The sequence below is a fragment of the Penicillium oxalicum genome, chromosome IV (genome assembly GCF_001723175.1).
Source record: "Penicillium oxalicum strain HP7-1 chromosome IV, whole genome shotgun sequence".
NCBI lineage: Eukaryota > Fungi > Ascomycota > Eurotiomycetes > Eurotiales > Aspergillaceae > Penicillium > Penicillium oxalicum.
The window spans coordinates 228,167-247,422 of NC_064653.1; the positions used below are offsets into that span (position 1 = coordinate 228,167).

Below are 19,256 nucleotides of genomic sequence, written 5' to 3' on the forward strand. Positions count from 1 at the left end.
TAACTTTGAGCTCGCCAACGACGAGCTGAACTGATGAATCACGACTGGGACTTTGATGAGAGACACGAGTACTCTCTCTGAGACTTTCTATTCTGAGCAAAGATGCTCTCTGTTAGACGCCGGACATACGAAGGAGAGAATGAAGGAGTATTCGTGATTGTCAGTCAATGGGAGTTGTGGCTTGAGAATCTCAAAGCTTGACTCGATGAATGACTGTCAGGTCGGAAAATCGCGTAATGGTAAAGACGAGATGAGTGTGTGAAGAATACCGCATCGACCGAAAATACCTGTCCCCTTCAGGTTCGCATTGACATTCTCCTAATCCTCTTCTGGCAACACTCCCTCAGCCTGCATCTGCAGCGCAACCTGGTCCACTTCTTTCCAGACGCGAAGCAGATTGCCTCCAGCCACCTTGGCAGCTTGCTCGTCGGTGAGCCCCCGCCGCAGCAACTCTGCGATCAAGTCCGGAAATTTGGAAACGTCTTCCAGACCTTTGGGCACCGTTTCAATCCCATCAAAGTCACTACCTAAGCCAACATGATCAAAGCCGGCAACTTTGCCAATATGCATGATATGATCTGCCACCCGCTCCAGCGTGGCGTGCGACGGGTCGGGCTCTGGCATTCCATCCTTGCGATTTGAAGCATGACAGGAGATGAAATCGGGGGAGAAATTCACCATAACGACGGAGTTTCGCTGACGAACGAGTTCCAGGACGTCATCGGGAACATTGCGCGGGTGTGGGCAAAGAGCGTGGGCGGAGCTGTGACTGAAAATGATGGGAGCTCGACTGCCCGCCCAGTCGGTCTTACCGGCGCCGAGCACATCACGCATCGTGTCCGCACTCACGTGAGCGAGGTCAACGATCATGCCGAGACGGTTCATTTCGGAGATCAGTCTTTGGCCAGCGGGGCTCACACCATGCCAAAGGGGAGTGGCCACCTTGACACCGTGGTCCCGCTGTTCCACGAGCGCCGCGTCGGCGTACTTGTTGTGACAATTGTGCGTTAAGGTGGCATACGAAACCCCTAGGTCGTAGAACATTCGCAGATGCGCCAGTGAATTACCAATCGAGTGCAGGCCCTCAATTCCGTAGGGTGAGATAAGCTTGCCCTGTCGGAACGCCTCCATGGCAGTTGTGCCATTTGGTGGTGGGGACAAGACTTTGGGGAACGCTTTCTGAATACGCGATATCAGATCGACTTGCTCCACGGTCATTCGAATGCCTGCTCACAGATGTGGTCAGTCTTTGTGGTGTCTGACGATTGAGTTTGGCAATGATCAATATGTTTCTCACGTACTGGACGCGTAGTTCTCATCCGTAAGGTCCTCCCAGTTCGCGGGACATGGGACAAAGACACTCCAGAAACTGCCGCCTACTCGGCCTTTTTGCAAACGCGGTACATCGACATGACCAGGAAGAGTGCCTTCTAGGAAGCCGTCTGTGAAGTTCGGCGTGTTGATATGATTGTGAAAAATTGATCGGACATAAATGGGAAGGTCGTTGTGACCATCTGGGCCATTGAGCGTCAGCACGCATCACCGTCTTGGACTCTTCGCTCTTCGAAGACGCGCTGTTGAATCTTACCTATAAGAGGAGTTTCGGTCAAAATGCGCTTCACTCGGTCATCGATTGTGAGTTTGCCTGAGCGACGACAATGATGAGGAGACCAGATGATCCAACATCCGGTAAGCAGAGCGCCGAGAAGGAAGAACCAGGCTCGCGCCGAGGTGGATTTCTGGACCGTTCTAGCGGAGCGGGTCGTTACTCCATCTTGTGTGTTTTGCGGCAGTTCCCAATGTGCGCTCTGATCGCACTTCTTCTCGTCCATGGCGACAAGTCAATCCGTCTTGCGGCACTATCAGATCATTCAGATCTCTAGGAAGTTCAGTTGAGGTCGTCACCGTGGGGCGAGACCAGCTGACGGTGGACGAGGCTCAGCCGAGCTCCGCTCTGGGGCTGTCGGCGATAAGACAAGAAGTGGATTAATTCCGCGGGTTTTCACCCTCAGTATCTACGACTGCACCAGACCATTCTTCAGGGAGAGTCTATATGGGCCAGAATCCCTTCGGATGTATTTTCTATCCATGCTCTATGCATGCAGTCACAAAGCACCCGAAAAATAAAGGTGTAGGCTTTCATTAAATGGAGGAAAATCCACCATAGGCTTCCCATCTTGGCCGGCGTCTCAAATTAGTAGAGACCCTGCGGATTGAGGCGTGCAAAAAACTGTAAGAATCTTTCAACGGTCTACGATTGGCTAAGACCTGCAATCTTCCTACACTTTCTGCAGATTAGCAAGCAGATGGCATGTCTTGTATCGTTGAATTTGAGTACACAGTTGACCCTGGATCAAAGTAAGGCATGTAGAGGAATGGAACCTTTGTCACTAGTTTAGTGCATGGACTCGACAGAGCACGGGATTGATGCTCTCTTCCCCATACGATTCGCGTGCATAGCTATCTGCATGATTACTCCAACTATTCAACCATTCCGCATCATCTGCTGGATAAGCTTTGTGATGAAATGTAAATTGCAATGTCCCTCATGAGGCTGGCCAGGAACTCATCTCATCTATGGTCTTTTATCCCCGTCAATGACTGGAACTGGTGTCCACAGACTACATGCATTTCTAGTGGACTGCCTCCAGCACATGCATTCGAAGAGTCGCACCGGTACAAAATGTGCTCTCGGGCCTTCCCCGCTGAAAGTGTCGCTTGGCCCACAGTCCCACTTTGTTCCACTGCCCCCCATTTTCTCCTCAAAAGCACCTCAACCTGAGATGCTGTCTTATTCTGTTCCACACTTTTCTGGTCACAATTTGGCTTCATCGTGAGAGTGGACTGCCAATTTGGTACACAAGAGGTGTCCTGCTTCGTTCATTGAAGGACTCGGCAGTCTCTCATCCTCCTCCTCCAGCCATCATGGCGGAAATGCTGTCCAGTTCGAAGGGTAACAAGTTTCCCCAATTTACCTACACTCATTTGACGAACAATGGTGACTGAGCCTTCTGCACCCAGGTCTCCTGGCCATATGGCATAGCTGGCGCCTAACGATCCTTGTGGTGCTCGCTCTATTCCTCGTGAGCGTGCGGATGTATCGTCGTGTGTACCTGTCACGATCAAAGACAACTGCCTCGGCCTCGATCCCATCTTCGCCCCGCAACAAATCTCTGGAGATCTCGTCAACGTCCAAGGTGTCGGCTGGAACCCCACCCCCACAACCAACTCTCAACAATGTCGATGCGGCCCGGACCGACACAACGAAAGCCAGCTCGGGTCCAAAGCGCGTGCAGGGCAAAAGACCGGCCAAGACCGTAACCGGCCGCCGTGCGATCATCCAGGAGACCCATCCGTTCTTCATCCAGCCCGTTATTTTCTTCGCTTCTTTGACGACAACGACGGAACGCTACGCCAATCTCCTACTGGAGGAATTGCGCGTGTCGGCGCAGGCACACGCCAGCCTCATTGACCGTGAGGGGGGTCTGCTGCCTCCACAGATCCACGACATCTCTTACATTGACTTTGAGGACTACTTTGCTGCCGCTCCAAAACCCCCTTCGACATCTCCCGGAACTCGGTATCTCTATTGCATCTTGATTCCGACCTACAACATTGACACCGTCCTCAATACTCTTCTCGGTCATCTGGATGAAATTCACAATGACTTCCGAATCGATACTGCGCCTTTGTCCCAATTGGCGGGATACTCAGTCTTTGGGTTTGGTGACAAGGAGGAATGGCCGACCGAGGAGGAAGGCTTCTGCTCACAGGCAAAGGAAGTCGACCGCTGGATGGCAAAGTTGACCGGTCGCAAGCGAGCGTATCCGTTGGGAATGGGCGATGTCAAGAGTGATGCCGAAAGATCGTTGAAGGAATGGTCGCAGGGGCTACAGGAGACGATCATGGAGATGCTGGAGACGGGGGGGCTCGGAGAAGGTGTGCCTGGCAGTGGTGACGCCGTTGAAAGCGACGAAGAGGATGTGGAATATCTCGAAGACATGAACGACGAATCCTACGTGGTAAAATCCAAGAAGAAAAGCGGATCGACCATGGTGGATCTGGAGGACATCAGAATCAATGGACAATCGGCGGCTCCAATCCCCGTCGACTTTACTACAGCCGGTCCAGCCGTGATCACGGAACCACAGGCCAAGGAAATGGTCCCCAAGACATCTCCGACTTACACTGCCCTGACTAAACAAGGCTACACAATCGTTGGCTCGCACTCGGGCGTCAAGATTTGCCGATGGACCAAGTCTGCGCTGCGGGGGCGAGGCTCTTGTTACAAATACTCGTTCTACGGTATCAGATCACATCTTTGTATGGAAGCCACGCCATCGCTCTCGTGTAGCAACAAGTGCATCTTTTGCTGGCGGCATGGCACCAATCCGGTGGGCACCACGTGGCGATGGAAGGTGGACTCGCCCGAGCTGATCTTCGCAGGGGTCAAAGAAGGTCATTACAAGAAGATCAAGATGTTGAAAGGAGTCCCCGGTGTCCGTGCCGAACGATTTGCCGAAGCGATGCAGATTCGTCATTGTGCCCTGAGTCTGGTCGGCGAGCCGATCTTCTATCCCCACATCAATCGTTTCTTGGACATGTTGCATCAGGAGCGAATTTCCAGTTTCCTCGTCTGCAATGCGCAGCACCCAGATCAATTACAGGCCTTGAACCGAGTGACTCAACTGTATGTTTCCATCGATGCAAGCAACCGGGAGAGTCTCCGCAAAATCGATCGACCCTTGCACCGTGATTTTTGGGAGCGATTCCAACGCTGCCTCGACATCCTCCGTGAGAAACGTCACATCCAGCGGACCGTCTTCCGGCTGACCCTCGTCAAGGGGTTCAATGTGGAGGATGAGGTCATCGGATACGCCAATCTTGTCGAGAAGGCTTTGCCCGGTTTGATCGAGATCAAGGGTGTTACATTCTGTGGAACGAGCACCAGCGCCGGCGCCGGGTTGACGATGAAAAACGTCCCTTTTTACGAAGAGGTCTCGGCCTTTGTCGTTGCGTTGAACGAGGAGCTTCAACGGCGTGGTTTGGAATACGGGATTGCCGCCGAACATGCTCATAGTTGCTGCGTGTTGCTGGCCTCGGAGCGATTCCGCGTGAACGGCAAATGGCACACCCGCATTGACTATGATCGATTCTTTGAATTGCTGGAGAAGGAGAAGGCGGACGGCACTTCCTTTGCCCCGGAGGATTACATGCGTGAAACCGAGGAGTGGGCTCTTTGGGGCCGTGGCGGCTTTAACCCAGATGATGAACGCGTTTTCCGAAAGGGCCGTGATGCCGATTCGCGAGCCCGAAAAGCTCGCGAGATTCTAGGAGCGGAGATGGTGCAAGGATCTCTTTGAGTGGGAGCCGCCGACCTATCGATTGATTGCGATTCTCAGGTCTCGAACGAATTCGGAAAAAAAAAGACAAAACATCTTCTTGAACTAACGATAGGGGTCACAGCATGGAAGTGCCTAGCGTAACAAATTTTATAGATGTTTCAAGACTAAAAAGAAAGAATGCAGCACTATGATTAAAGATCACTCGCTTTTCGCCCTACCATCATTGCGATTGAGCACAGGTTCAGATACGGTGATGCAGTAAAGACTCCAAGTTGGGTGGGCCCCAAAAGGTCAGCATATACGCGTTATTCCGGGAATGGAATGTGATGACAGTGGATTGGATAGCCCTGTAGATGAAATGAAACAAGATGCAATCTCCATCGGACTAGACATATTTCTTAAGCAGGGTAATCAGATCCTGCTCCGAATAGGTCCCAAGGCCCAAAAGCTCATTATCCGTCTCGTCAAAGTGAGTACCAAATTTGCTCGTAAAGACCGCGTACAAGATCTGACTAACGGCAAAGGTCACAAAATCCGGCGGGGATTGCTTCAACGCCTCCTCGGCCCGTTTCGAAAGATCCTCCGTCTTCAGATCGACTCTCTGGATCCTGTCCGCCACCCCCGACAGCTTCAACAGCTGGTTCTGAGTGACCGTGGCCTCGGAGACCCGGACCGAGCGATTCTTGGTCTGTTCAGGCTTCTTGAGAACCCCGGCGATGGCTTTGCCCACGCCCGCAAGAGTGGTACTACTAAAAGGCACATCGCCCCCGTCATAGATCTCCGTCGACGAACTCGACCAGTTGATGACGAAGTTCTTTTCCATGGCCCAATCCAGGAACATACCCGTGTACACTCGGGTGTAGGTGAAACCGGGATCCTGCTCGGAAATCTCCCGCAATTTCTCGGCAATCTTGGACTTGTCGGCAAAGACCGTCAGCGAGGCCGCGTGCTTGTTGTCTCCATCGCAGCCAAACTCGGACGGAATGTATCGTTGGATACCGGCTGCATGGGCCGCGTCGAGAATGCGCCAGTGAGTATCGAGCAGACCACCTTGTACGGGCACACTGTTTACCAGGGCTTGTTGGCCCTTGAGGGCCGCGACGAGTGAGTCCTTGGAGGTGTAGTCGACTTTTTGGATTTGAGCGCGAGAGTCAACCGGAGTGGATTCGGAACGGCTCAGGACGGTCACTTGGAAGCCGGCATCGAGGAGTTGAGTCACAATTGCAGGTCCGATATTGCCGGTGGCCTGTAACTGATTTAGAACACATTTCTCGCGCCGCGGGGGGGGAGAAGCTCCCTCGGTAGCGGGGGAAGAGAGAAAAGGGTGGGGAGCCTATCGATGGTAGTGAAACTTACACCAGCGACTGCGACACGAGTGATCTCAGACATGTTTAAGATAGTATGAGATGGTCTCCGTTTTAGCGTATGTACAAAAATTGAGGTACGTTTCCAAACACGCAATCAAGTGACAGTAAGAGTGGACGCGAGTTCAATGTATCGAGTCGGTTGTAAAAGATTGGTGATTTGACACTGGTCAAACGGATGAGAGAAGCTGGTTATTGAGAAATCAGTGTCGAGTGGTTCGAGATATCTAGAGGCGTTTTATACCAGCTCCGACCTTCCAGAGGTACCCAAGGTAGGTGGGGGTTTGAAATCGACCTGGTTGGCCGGGAGGCACTGATGACCGCACACATCGATGATGATGAAAGATATCGAGATTAGATTGTGATGTGGAGTGCCTGTCGGATTCTCCCCGATTCCAACCTCCAGAGTCCATATGGCTTACAGAGCACGACGGAATTGACCGCAGTGGTACTAAGTATGGACCACCTGAGGCAAGCCAAGGTCCAGATAGTCACCCTAGTAAATCCATTTTCAAGAGCTCGGACTCTTGATGGAAAGAATTCATCATCTGATTCCATCTGCTTCTCGCGACCACAACCCCAGTTCCGTCTTCCCGAAACGCCGAAGCTTAGTCAAAGAACGGGCTTCAGCTGCGTCCGTGGACGCGAAAGATTATAAATCTGTCTCTGTCCCCGTCATCTATGGCGCAATTGAACCCAGGGGTGTTGCTGATTCGAGGGGAGATTTCTCCTCCCTCGCCTATATTTGAGGGGGGGGGGGGAGGAAATAAGAGTCGATCACTCCAAGATATCATGCAGTCAACTGATTTGAAATATTGCTCGGCCCTTGATTCGGCATGTCAATACATCGTTTTCGTGGAGTAAATCCATAGAGAATCCAAAGATTGCAATATACCCATCAATCCCTGGAGTACCTAACTCCACCGAGTTAGACGGCAATGGTTGCACTGAACACATACATACATCAACTTTCTCATATGCTTAGTAGATGTAAGAAGCTCACGTCCACGGCAGTGGTCCCGGCTTCTCATCCTCAATGATTCTCTACCTCAATCACAGATCAAATCGTCATCAATGTGTGATGAATTGTACTTGCCGAGTCGAGACCCCTCTTAGACCAGCATCGCAGTTCAGATTCTATTCGATCCTCGTGACTAGGTTGAAGGTTGATGTACTGTATTTAATCATCCGGTTCCATGGTTTCATGATCGATTCCCGTTCTGTGATTCCGCGAGCGGATTTCATCACATGCAGTCTATAAAGCAGAGTCCATGGATCGGACAGCCTCACATGCTGGATGGTTGCGACTCAATCCCCAGATGGGAATGGGGAATCGTCAGCCATGCCTTTTTACGGGCAGGCAACCATTAGCGGGCCGTCTTTCATGTAGGTATTTGTCAGCTCATAAACATAGCCTGTCGGACAAACAATGCGGTCGGACTGCCTGCAGTCGAGCTCAGATATTGATGAAGCTGCTGCAAGTAGATCCTTGAGCTACGATCCCCATTCGAGACGCCTTGCACCCTCCGCCGAACCTAAATGTCGTGTGAGGTCGAGTGAGCGTTTTCTATCGAAGAGCCCTGCGCGTGGCTTGCTGGACGGCTCCTCTACAGAAAGAGCATCCGATGGAGTGTATCAAGGAATCGAGGCTCAGACACATCCGCCAATGTAAGCCGAAGAGACGTTAAATCTGACTGTGGAATCGTTGACAAACCTGAGCCGGTTGGCTCAGCTCATACATCGGCTGGATTCGTCTCTCAGATCAATCATTATATAATGCTCATGAGTCTTTCATCCTTGCATCTGATCCTCTACCAGTGGAAACATGATTTCGCGAATTACCCCACAACCGTAAAAAGAAGACACCCAACGCCGGCGCCCGTGCAAAAGCTCGCAAATCATCTTACAAGAAATATTCGCTGCGGCCCGGCCGCGAGGCGGGCATGTGTCGTTGATCATCGCTCACAGCACTGAACAGTTTGAAGGAGGGTTTCAAGTCCTCCCCAATCTCGCACACCGAGGCCAAGTTGCCGCAGCGATAACAATAATTGGGGGCACTCCACACAGTCACCACATTCTGATTATTGAAGTGGTATTTGTAACCCTCGTTCACCAGTTGATGGGCGCGTGCAATCAGGGTGAGATCGTTGACGTGGCAGAATTCGTCCGCCACGCGATCGCCAAAGAGCCAACCTAAAGGCACCGAATGAATTAGCCATGTCGCCACTTCGCAAGCAAGGGAAAAAGTTGGCCCAAAATCTCAAAAGGCTCACCTGCACCACGGGGGCTCACTGCCCACGTCTCCACGTCGTCGGGATCGGACCAGACCAAATCACAAAAGGCACCCTCGTGAGGAATCTCCTGCGCACGGGCAACAACCCGCACTTGGTCCAGCGTTCGGATTTCGGGACTGAGTCCACCGTGAACACAGAGCACCTTGCCGTCGATGATGGCGCCCAGCGTCATGAAATCGAAGACCTGGCAACAAGCCTTCCACACCGAGGCGCTGCCGTACTTTTGAAAACATTCCTCGTAGAAACCGTAGACTTGTGTGATCTGGCGTGACTCGTGGTTACCGCGGACTAACGTCACTCGGTCGGGGTACCTGAGGTGCAAGTTGGTCGAAAGATCAGCTGATGTCCCATCATCTTCACTCTTCCCTTTTCGAAGAGGACACAGGGGCCATCCCAATGACAACTCACTTGGCCTTCAGACAGAGTAATAGCGTTAGAGTCTCCAGACTGAAATATCCGCGATCAACATAATCACCCAAGAACACAAAGTTGCTCTTGAGCTGCAAATCGGCCGATGTTTGGCTGTTGGAGCGGCTGTGCGAAGCGGCATTTCCTTCAGTGTCTTCTCCGGTCTCCTCATCCCCGTCTGCCTTGACCTTGGCACTAGGCCCACGCAACTTCTTCCGGAGCTTTGGATCGGTGATAGTGGTGGGTGGCTCGATATCGGCCGATGTGATAACGGAGGAGGAGGATTTGGGAGCGTCCAGCGCAGAGCCATCAGGCATGCCGCCCGACACGCGGAAGAGTTCGAGCAGGTCGTAAAATTGGCCGTGGATATCACCGCAGATCGTGACGGGGGTGGATACAGGTTGAATGTTGGACTCTTTTGACGAGGGAACGCAAGACTGATCAGTTTCTGTAGTCAAAAGCAAAATCAAGAGGGTTCCAACAATCTCGCTTACCTTCCATCATAAACTCCTTGACCATTTCACACAGTTGCTTCATATGAGCCTCGGAGAGATACTTGCAGTCCTTGGCGGCCTCCAGCCACTCGTCAGGGCCAGCATTGCGCTTCAACTTGGCGGGTCCCGGTTGAGGGACCTTACTGTCGGTCATGGCGAGACAAGTGGAAAGCAACGTAGAGGAAAGATGGTGGAGAGGATAGCGGGGGCGCCCAGAAGGAAGAGGAACTGCGCGGCTGGCGGTCTTCGACTGCCGCAGCGGGCCTGGAATGACCTGGCCAGCTGACCCTGCAGGCCATTTGACAGCCGCCACATTTTCAATAGGGATTTGGCGACGTACGGATTTTGCCTCGATGACAGCGCCAGCACATATATTCGAATGCCTATGGATATCTAGAAAAAAAAGACTCAAAATGAATCTTTGATGATCTATGAATTCTATGATCTTGCTGAATTCATAGTATCACTCTTTCGTCTAACCCCCATTTATCAATGCTTATCCATCAATCTTGCCCAAAAAGTCGGTCACCACATCTGCAAATGCTTCGGGCTGTTCTACCATTGGCAGGTGACCTGCCTTGTCAATGATTTTCAGCTCAGCGCCTCCCTTCAGGTCGGCTGCCATCTTTTGCATGGTCTGGGGAAGCACTCCATCATTGGCCCCGGCGACGAACAACCCAGGCACAGTGGCCGAGGCCATGCGGTCGCGAATATCATATGCGCACAAAGCATTGACACTGTGCGCAAATCCCTTCAGACTGTTGGTGCGGACTGCCTCCTTGACTGGAGCGAGGACCTCTGGCTGGGTCTCATAAGACTCGGGTACGAACCAGCGTCGAGTCGTGACTTCTGCTAGCTGCTCTCCAACGATGGGCTCGTTTGTCTCTGGGTTCGTTGACCCTTCTTGCTCCGACATGGCAACGCGGTCGGCCCAGGCTTTCCGATTCGACTCGGGAGCAGAGGAGTTGGTATCACAAGCGATGAACGCGGCCACACGCTCGGGGTAGAGGAGGGAGGTGTTGAGCACGGTAACACCACCTAGACTGACGCCTATCAACCGAGCAGCCTTGGGTGGCACACGCAATGCCTCGAGCAGATCGGCGATGTCTGAGGCAAGGAGGTCCACGGTGACGGGTTGCTCGCCGCTAGCAGAACGGCGACCGCGAGTCAGATAGCGCACCACGCGATAGCGCTGATTCTGCTCTCGCGCGAGGAACGCGTCCACGAATCGATCCCAAATGCTCCAATCCACCAGGATGGAATTGCTGAGCACAACCAGAGGAGCATTCGGGTCGGTGCTTCCTTCTAACCGATAAGGAATCTCCACACCGTCCTTGGTGGTGATGAAGGATTCCACGGCTGGCCGGGTCGCGGACGGGAATGTGCGAGTCTTGCCGTCGTTGGACGACCACGGGCCCTTGCAATCTGGCGATGCCAGGGACGATAATTCCCGCGGGGCAGGACCGAAGGTGTAGTACCATTGATAGACGCGGCGCTTTTTGGAGGCCACCACGGTCTCCTGGAGCTTATCACGCCAAGCGGTGCTCATGGCGGCCTTGTGGACGTCTCCCCCTAGTCCATTTTGAGGAGAGTATTCATGGAGAGCGAGTGAGTGACGAGGCGTCTGGGGATCGATCGATGAAGTCACAAACAGTCGGCTGCGGCGCCAGCCCGGCACGCGCGAGAGCATGTCAAAATGTTCCTCGCGACACCAGCGATCATACTCTGCCTGCGACTCAGGATCTGGGTGGGTGGAGGTGGTCACGGCGACAAGAACACTTCCGCGGGTCTCGGGGTCGGTGTCGGCCTGGGTCTCGAGCGGGCGGAAGTTTGACGAGCTCTGCTCATAGACCAGATCGTAGAGCAACCGACCCACGTCGATCTGGGCCATGGTGGCTTTTTCCCGCTCCGTTTTGATCAGATCGGTGCGCAGGTCCAAGTAGGTCTTGCGGGTCAACTCGGCCATATCGGTGATATCGTAGAGCGCAACATACTCGGGTTTCTCGCCGTCGGTCGCGCGGAAGCGGAAGCCATTGGTGATGAAGGGTAGACGTAACCGCAAGGGACCATGTTCGATGTTGTACCAATCGTGGAATTGCGCCTCGGGCAGTGCGCCCTGCGGCTGCATCGTCACGTAGAGTAGTCCAGGAGTCGGCATGGTGGCAGCTGTGGATTTGGCCCGAGCAAAGTAGTAGCTTTACTTCGTTCTCTACAGAGGCACGACGACAGAGGTTTGAGAGGTTACAGGTATAGGGACGAGGAAGTCAGTGAGCAAAGGAAGAGAGGAAGTGAAGAACGTTTCAACCCGATTTAATCATTGCCGTGCCCAAAGGTTCCGCCGTGTGGTGCCTCTCGTTATCGCATATGACGACTGCCTCTTTGGAAACCCCATCCCGTCGTATATTCGTCCTGGTGGAAGTGCATCTCGGCACTGCCCCTCAGCCGGAAGAGAGCCAGTCCGCGCCGATGGGAACTGCCGAAGTGGAGGCCCTCTTTTCCCCCCGCATTGGTTCGCCAGTTGGGCGATTGGTCAAGTGGGAGCACTCCGGAAGGGACCAGGACGGACTGGAATTCAAGGATTCTTCATGATTACGCTTTGACTGTCTTAAGTCGTGAAACGGCTGTTTGCCAACTTTCTACATGATCTCACATCAATTGATCCAAGCGCATTCATCCCGTCATCATCTCATTACATTTAGTCATACCAGATAGCATTCATGCCGAATCCTTGCTCGGGAATGTCCACACGGGCCACACGAGCCAGCTTCTCGTCTCGCCAGCGGTACATTTCCACAAAGCCTAATTGATCATCACACAGGGCCAACCACTCGTCACTGAAATCGCACGGGCTGACCGCATTAGAGTGGCCCCCACTGGTAGAAGTCGGATTGATAAAGAGTTGGCGCAGAATTTCGCCCGAGGGTCCCAGCTTGAACGCCGTGATGTACCCAGTCACGTCGAAGTGGTTGGACCGAGTCGTCGCGAAGAGATACTCGCCGCTCTGGGTGGTAAAGGTCACGTCGCCGCGGTACTTGTTGCGCGGGGGCAACCCCGGCGGGAGAAGGGGATAGGTGATGTGCGTGAAAACGGGCTTATGGGTGCGCTCGTCGATCACGTACACGGCCAGACGGTTGCCTGCTTCCATGAGCGCGTAGAGATATTTTCCACTGGGGTGCATTTCGACCCAGCGCGGATGATCTCCCGGGTCCGGCGCCTCGAGACAGTCGAGGAGTGTGAGTTGGCCCGTCTCGGCGTCCTTGATATGCGTCCAGATCTGATTGGCTTGCAAGTCGGCCGAGTACAAGTATGTCTCGGTCGGATCGAAGACCATGCCGTGGATGCCCGTGTTGGGGTCATATTCGTAGTTCTGCACGTTGGAATCGAGAGCACCGTCCGAGGTCACCGAGAAGACATTGCCGTATCCTGCGTATTTGTAGAAGGGGTTGCCGTACACATTGTAAGGGGGTTGATGTGCGGCGAGCACAAAGATGGCTCGGGTGTTGGTATCGGCGCTGGCAGCAAGAGCTAGAGTCACGGAGCAGTTAGCCTGTCCGTTGTCATCATGAGTGACATGGAGAATATGAAATGACTGGCAAGATTTTCCCCCCTCTTTCTTCCTATTTCTAGACCTCAATTGACCTCGTCGCAGCTCTGGAGATCATGTTTACGGGTAATGGAGGGGGAGATGCAGATACGTACGGTGTCCTGCGACGGGATGCGACACTTGGTGTACAATCTCCGTTGGGCTCTTGACCGCGAAGCTATTCCATTTCTTCATTGCTGCGCCATAGATAGTCTTCTTATCATGAGAAAAGGTCATCCAGGAGATGGGCTCAGCTTCGGGAATGTCGGTCTTCTTGACCAATTCCAGCGTGAGCGCCTCATCGTCGAATTGCACGGTGTAGATGCGACCGGGGGCGGTCCACGTGCCGACCATCAAATGGTGCTTCATGGCGAAGTTGGCCGAGGTCGTGAAGAACCGCGGGCGACGAGAAGGGACAGAGACGTTAGTCCAGGTCGATATCGAGGTCGAAGGAGGGATAACTCCTATTGTCCAATTGCGCACTGGGCGGATCATACGATGCAAGCCGACTTTGAATCTCGTCAACCTTGAGACTTCAGACTCCCGTGCGGAGGAAACAGAATATATCCGGTGCATGCAGGCGACAGGACGGGCGTGCGGGGAGCATGGCCCAATCGGGTGGGGTGTTTTGTCGCCCCCAGGCAGTTGTGGTGGATCCCCGCATTCCTGCACTCAGGCACCGGCAGCGAGAGGCGGCACTGTGTGCAGCACGCAGAGCCGCCGGTGTCATCCTCGATCTCTCTTCCGGAATGGAAAGGTACTGGATAATGGGATTCCATTGACCCAGGATAGACCAAGATCTCACAATTTAGCAGTGAGAATTGGGGTTCAATTCGAATTCAAAAGTTAGGGATAAACGTTTGGGTCTACTATCGGAACCAGTATCCAGCCTACCTAGATGAGGCCTACATACATTAGTAACCTGGCCAAAATACAAGTGATGGATTCACAAGCAATGCAATGATGAACCATACAATCATTGTATAGCTCATCGCGTGTGTAGATAAGATACCCCTTCATTCTGCATTGATGAGAGGATGCGAGAGTGTCGAAAGCCGTCGACTCTACCACAGGCACGTGGCTCGTCACGTTGACCCTTCGGCTGTTATGTGGGGGTGCGGCTGCCGAAATGGCCGCCTGCCGGCCAGACTCGCCAGTTGCTTCTCCCCGGAGGCGTGCAGACTTGCCGCCACACGACTCCGATGCGTTCGGGAAATGGAGATGGGGAAAAACCGGGGTTGACGAGACCACGAGGGTGAGACTCGGTAGTCGAGACGATGATGTTCTCGGGTTCAAGCATGGCTCTTGAGGGCCGACCAGCCGATTATAAAACCCTGGGCTCGTCCTTTGCAACATTCTATTTCCCTTCCTTACCCCAGTCTTTCTTCCGCCTCCTTCCTCCTCATTTCCACACGGCCAGACACTTCTCCCCCGCATTCTGGAGTTCACCCGGATCTATACACCTGCATCCGCTCTACACTTTGCGACCGCACCAAATTTGTCAACCTTCGTCCACAGTAACTATACTGCCGGAGTCGAGTCAAATAAGCCACGGTTTTTTTGCAAGATTATCAAGAGACAACACAACACACAGACACAATGTCTTCCTCTACCACCAACAGCCGCTTCGACCCTACTTTCACCGACCAAGTGGTCAATGCCATGGGTCCCAAGACCCCCGAGCGGGCGCGCGTCATCCTCGGATCGTTGATTCGCCACATCCACGACTTTGCCCGTGAAGTTGAATTGACCCCTGCCGAATGGATGACGGGTGTGGAATTCATCAACTCCATTGGAGCCATCAGCACCCCCATTCGGAACGAGGGTCATCGAATCTGCGATGTGATCGGTCTGGAATCGCTCGTGGATGAGATCGCCAACAAGATCGTCACCGAACAGGGCCTGTCTCCAACCTCCAACGTCATCTTGGGACCCTTCTGGTCCCCCAATGCGCCCTTCCGCGCTTTGGGTGACAGCATCATCCAGGACCCACTCCCCAACGGCCGAGTCACCTATATGCACGGTCGTCTGACCGATATGGAGACCGGCAAGCCCATCGCGGGCGCCGTCCTCGACATCTGGCAAGCCTCCGCCAATGCCAAGTACGACTTCCAGGACCCCGAGCAGAGTGAGAACAACCTCCGGGGCAAGTTCCGCTCCAACGCCAACGGCGAGTTCTACTGGTACTGCTACCACCCCACGGCCTACTCTCTGCCCACCGATGGTCCCGCCGGTGTGCTCTTGAACTTGATGGACCGTTCGCCCATGCGTCCTGCCCATATTCATCTGATGATCACTCACCCGGAATATGCCACCGTCATCAATCAGATCTACCCCAGCACCGATCCCCACTTGGAGATTGACTCTGTCTTTGCCGTCAAAGACGATCTTGTGGTGGACTTTAAGCCCAAGACCGACGATCCCAAGGCGGAATTGGACCTGGAGTACAATGTTCGCATGGCGCAGAAGAAGCACCACCCCCACCCCAACTCGGAGCCTCCCAAGTCCTCCTTTGAGCGTTCCATGGGCGCTAACAAGCTGTAAGCGAGAAGCGTGCTGAAGAAGCAGTGCCGGTGTCATCTTGAGGGAGATCAATGAAGCTTTGATACGTCGAACGACAATATACTCGGGGGCCGATTGACCCTGCGATTTGCATTCCCCCTCTTTTCTCTCTCTCTCTTTTTTTTTGACCAGATGTCAGATGAGTCTGCATCACGTCGCGGATTGCATTTGTGGATTGGATTTAGCGAGTTTCTCTTTTCTTTCCTCCATGTCTGGGAGATTTTGTTTTGGTCGAGACTTTTGCAATCACCCGGTTACGGGTTTTTCTTGCCGTTTTGGATCCATGTGTGATAACTCTGATATGGGTTTGATGTACATTGAGGTGACGAAGTCGAACGTGCTGATGTATATAAAATAAAGTTTTCTACCATTTTATTTTTCCCCCTAATGAATGAGGTAGTAGCCCGCATAGATACTGGATACTGTGATACTCAAAGCGCCCAGTCCCTTCCAAGTCGCCGTCATACAGGGTAAAATCAACTCGCATGCTACCTACCTAGCTATCCCAAGCAAACCACAAGAATCTTGAAACGATCTCATCAAGTCTATTGTCCATAAGTATTTCTCATCATCTCAAAATTCATCAACTGCCCAGAATTTTTCATGGCTCTCTAAGGGAGACATTAGGGTTTGTTCCATACTCGCTGGATCAGCCAATGTTTGGTCAAACCCTACCCTTCCATGACGAGGACAATATCGGAGTGTCTTCAACCCTATCTTGAGAGCAGGCTCACTGCAGAATAGTCTGAAGGAGTGTTCCATGATTCTTTTAAAAACTCCAGATCCTGAGAATGAAGCCGTACCCTTATCTGTAGGGGATCGCCAGCTCCTGAGCTATACCACAGAATCAAACCTACGAATCCCTTTCATTTGAGACACTTTCTGCAGCATCATTTCCCCCACCCCCTCAAAACCATCGGTTCCATATAAAAAATTAATTTTCATCCCATCTCCACAATCGTAACAAACACCTCACTCTCCCCCCCCCCCCCCCCCCCCCCCCCCCCCCCCGCCCCAATATTGATGAACCCTAATGTACTACTCGACTGATCGATACGTCACCATATCACGTGCCCGTGTCGGACCCTCGAATATCCTCCCCTCTCAATTCGGCACATACGCGGCTAAAGTCATATCCGGCCGATCGGCTCTCCCTTCACCCGGCTGCAAGTTGCTTGCCATGCGCCCGCAGTGCCGATTCCGCCCTGGTTCTGTCTGCACTTTGGTCGGGAAATGCATACAGATGGCCATCCATAGAGAATGATGAATAGACATTTGAAGCAAGAATGTCGCCCTCTATCCATCCATTTCCTCAGACATGATGCTGTGACTTACTGTCACTGTCTTCTTAATCTCTTGGAAATCTCGTGCTGCAAAAGTAATATAACATCTAGCATAGGATTTTAAATCTGAACATAGAGGGGAGACTCTAGTCTGTTTTTTCTGTCACCCCGATATACTGATGCATTTGTTTGAGAGAGGTCTAACCCTGACCAAGTGCCCGGGCTTATCAAGTTGAACCTATAGATTTGAAAATGAATCTTGCAAGATAGTACTGCATGCTACTTCATCTCCATCCGCAATCTGCATATCACTTTATGACTTGTGAAAATGTATGGGCCGAGGGGTTATAGAGGGGGGCGATTTGTCTCGAAAATCAGGATATGAGTACATACTTGGGACATGCGTACTGAATGACTACTGAAGCATCTACCCTATCACTTTTGAAATGATCGGTTGAGAGATGTTGCAAGTAAAGCACCTTGGATCGATCATTTGATCACTTCGGATGACTCGAGTAGAAAATGTTGACTGGAAAGTGGCGAGAAAGAGTTGACAGTATCATGGATGAAGGAGCTCGAGGAATATTGCTCATCTGACTATATCAGTGCCTATGTGCTCATAATTGAAAGTGTTTGACCATGAATTGGCCGTACAGGTGTTCTAGGTAAATGCCCGATCACATTGAACATGGAAAAAAAAAATCCGGTCTGTTTGCAAGAATTACTCTCTGACTTGGCGTTTTCTGGTTTCTTTCATGTGTTGAATTGCTGAAATAGCACAATATATTAGTGTGACGGGTCCATGATGGGTGTCACCAATACGTGAGCAATTTTGTTGCCGTGTTTCCGAGTCCAAAAGTCCTTGTAGAATAGGAGAATTGCCATCGTCCGCGGAGATGGAAGCAGGTGGTGATCTGGGTCAGATTCATGTCGTCCGATTGGATGTTCTCAATCTGTAACGCGGAATTCCACTCGAGCCCTTTCTCTTCGTGTAGCAGCATCACTACCCAGCCATACTGAAGGCGATAGGTATAACCTCCAAGTACATAATTTGAAGTTATTCCTGTCAAGTATCCTGAAACAAGTGTTGTGACACCAGACGGAATGTCAAAGTGTCCAATTAATCCATTGAACGCATACTTCCCTGCAGTAGGGCATATACTGCGTCCTGCTTACTTCTCGCGCGCGGTGAGGAAATTACTTGATTTCGAGATCGAAAAAAGGAGAGAAACAAAAAAAAGCAGAAAAAAGAGAAACAGGCTAAATAGGTTACAGAAATCATGCCACTGTCTAATTTAGCATGAAGGGAAAACAAAGGATCTATAACGGAGATGTTCAAATCAAGAGGTACCCGGCCATTCTGCTACACAGGCTCACATGGAAGGTCCCCTGTCAGTGCCCACTTGAATGCATGAATCTAGAACGACACCTAGTCATGGAATCTTGATCCTATTAATTACTAAATGTGCCGAGATTTAATCATGAAGCGATCGTTCTCTTTATCGAAGCTATTGGAAAACGCCGGAAACAGCGGTCTGGTCAAGTCCGAATAGGCATGCTCCGGATCGTCATTGCCAAGAAGCATGGTACGGAACAGAGTCGGGGAAACGCACAGTCCACGAGATTGCAGGTCGACGGTAGACCTTGTCTTTACGCGTTGGGAAAAAAGAAGAGGGGTTGGATGATTTCGGAAAGCTTGTACGCCGGGGTTGAAACACCCAGTGCTTCATGTTTCAACGTTGATGTGAGATGGAGCTCTTGACGCCCCCCCGTTGATGCGAGGCTTACATTATGAGATTTGCGGGATGGTCTGCTCAGCAAGTGACAATCCATAATCTAGGAAATTACTGGAGAACCAAAAAAAATAGTCGAATTGATGTAATTGGCAGGTGGCAGGCAGTAGTATTTTTTCGCTTCAGGAAG

General features: G+C 52.0%; 8 protein-coding genes across 8 annotated transcripts; 3 read left to right on the plus strand and 5 right to left on the minus strand.

The window, feature by feature from the left end:
• Positions 1-318: 318 nt before the first annotated feature.
• Positions 319-1,832, minus strand: POX_d04859 (putative dipeptidase; the record flags this gene model as incomplete). The annotated part of the gene is made up of 3 exons (XM_050113717.1): positions 319-1,226; positions 1,302-1,514; positions 1,589-1,832. 3 exons carry the CDS (start codon positions 1,830-1,832, stop codon positions 319-321), a joined length of 1,365 nt encoding a protein of 454 aa, XP_049968668.1.
• Positions 1,833-2,925: 1,093 nt separating this feature from the next.
• On the plus strand, positions 2,926-5,363 carry POX_d04860 (S-adenosyl-L-methionine-dependent tRNA 4-demethylwyosine synthase; the record flags this gene model as incomplete). The annotated part of the gene is made up of 2 exons (XM_050113718.1): positions 2,926-2,953; positions 3,022-5,363. The coding sequence occupies 2 exons, from the start codon at positions 2,926-2,928 to the stop codon at positions 5,361-5,363; spliced, it is 2,370 nt and encodes a 789-aa protein (XP_049968669.1).
• A 367-nt stretch (positions 5,364-5,730) lies between these two features.
• POX_d04861 (uncharacterized protein) lies at positions 5,731-6,734 on the minus strand (the record flags this gene model as incomplete). The annotated part of the gene is made up of 2 exons (XM_050113719.1): positions 5,731-6,591; positions 6,702-6,734. 2 exons carry the CDS (start codon positions 6,732-6,734, stop codon positions 5,731-5,733), a joined length of 894 nt encoding a protein of 297 aa, XP_049968670.1.
• Positions 6,735-8,612: 1,878 nt separating this feature from the next.
• On the minus strand, positions 8,613-10,059 carry POX_d04862 (Serine/threonine-protein phosphatase ppe1; the record flags this gene model as incomplete). Its single annotated transcript, XM_050113720.1, has 4 exons — positions 8,613-8,902; positions 8,983-9,314; positions 9,412-9,859; positions 9,906-10,059. The coding sequence occupies 4 exons, from the start codon at positions 10,057-10,059 to the stop codon at positions 8,613-8,615; spliced, it is 1,224 nt and encodes a 407-aa protein (XP_049968671.1).
• A 342-nt stretch (positions 10,060-10,401) lies between these two features.
• POX_d04863 (uncharacterized protein) lies at positions 10,402-12,063 on the minus strand (the record flags this gene model as incomplete). The annotated part of the gene is made up of 1 exon (XM_050113721.1): positions 10,402-12,063. The coding sequence occupies one exon, from the start codon at positions 12,061-12,063 to the stop codon at positions 10,402-10,404; it is 1,662 nt and encodes a 553-aa protein (XP_049968672.1).
• Positions 12,064-12,269: 206 nt separating this feature from the next.
• POX_d04864 (uncharacterized protein) lies at positions 12,270-12,494 on the plus strand (the record flags this gene model as incomplete). Its single annotated transcript, XM_050113722.1, has 1 exon — positions 12,270-12,494. One exon carries the CDS (start codon positions 12,270-12,272, stop codon positions 12,492-12,494), a length of 225 nt encoding a protein of 74 aa, XP_049968673.1.
• Positions 12,495-12,600: 106 nt separating this feature from the next.
• POX_d04865 (Carboxy-cis,cis-muconate cyclase) lies at positions 12,601-13,983 on the minus strand (the record flags this gene model as incomplete). Its single annotated transcript, XM_050113723.1, has 2 exons — positions 12,601-13,430; positions 13,605-13,983. 2 exons carry the CDS (start codon positions 13,981-13,983, stop codon positions 12,601-12,603), a joined length of 1,209 nt encoding a protein of 402 aa, XP_049968674.1.
• Positions 13,984-15,087: 1,104 nt separating this feature from the next.
• Positions 15,088-16,032, plus strand: POX_d04866 (Catechol 1,2-dioxygenase; the record flags this gene model as incomplete). Its single annotated transcript, XM_050113724.1, has 1 exon — positions 15,088-16,032. The coding sequence occupies one exon, from the start codon at positions 15,088-15,090 to the stop codon at positions 16,030-16,032; it is 945 nt and encodes a 314-aa protein (XP_049968675.1).
• Positions 16,033-19,256: the final 3,224 nt, after the last annotated feature.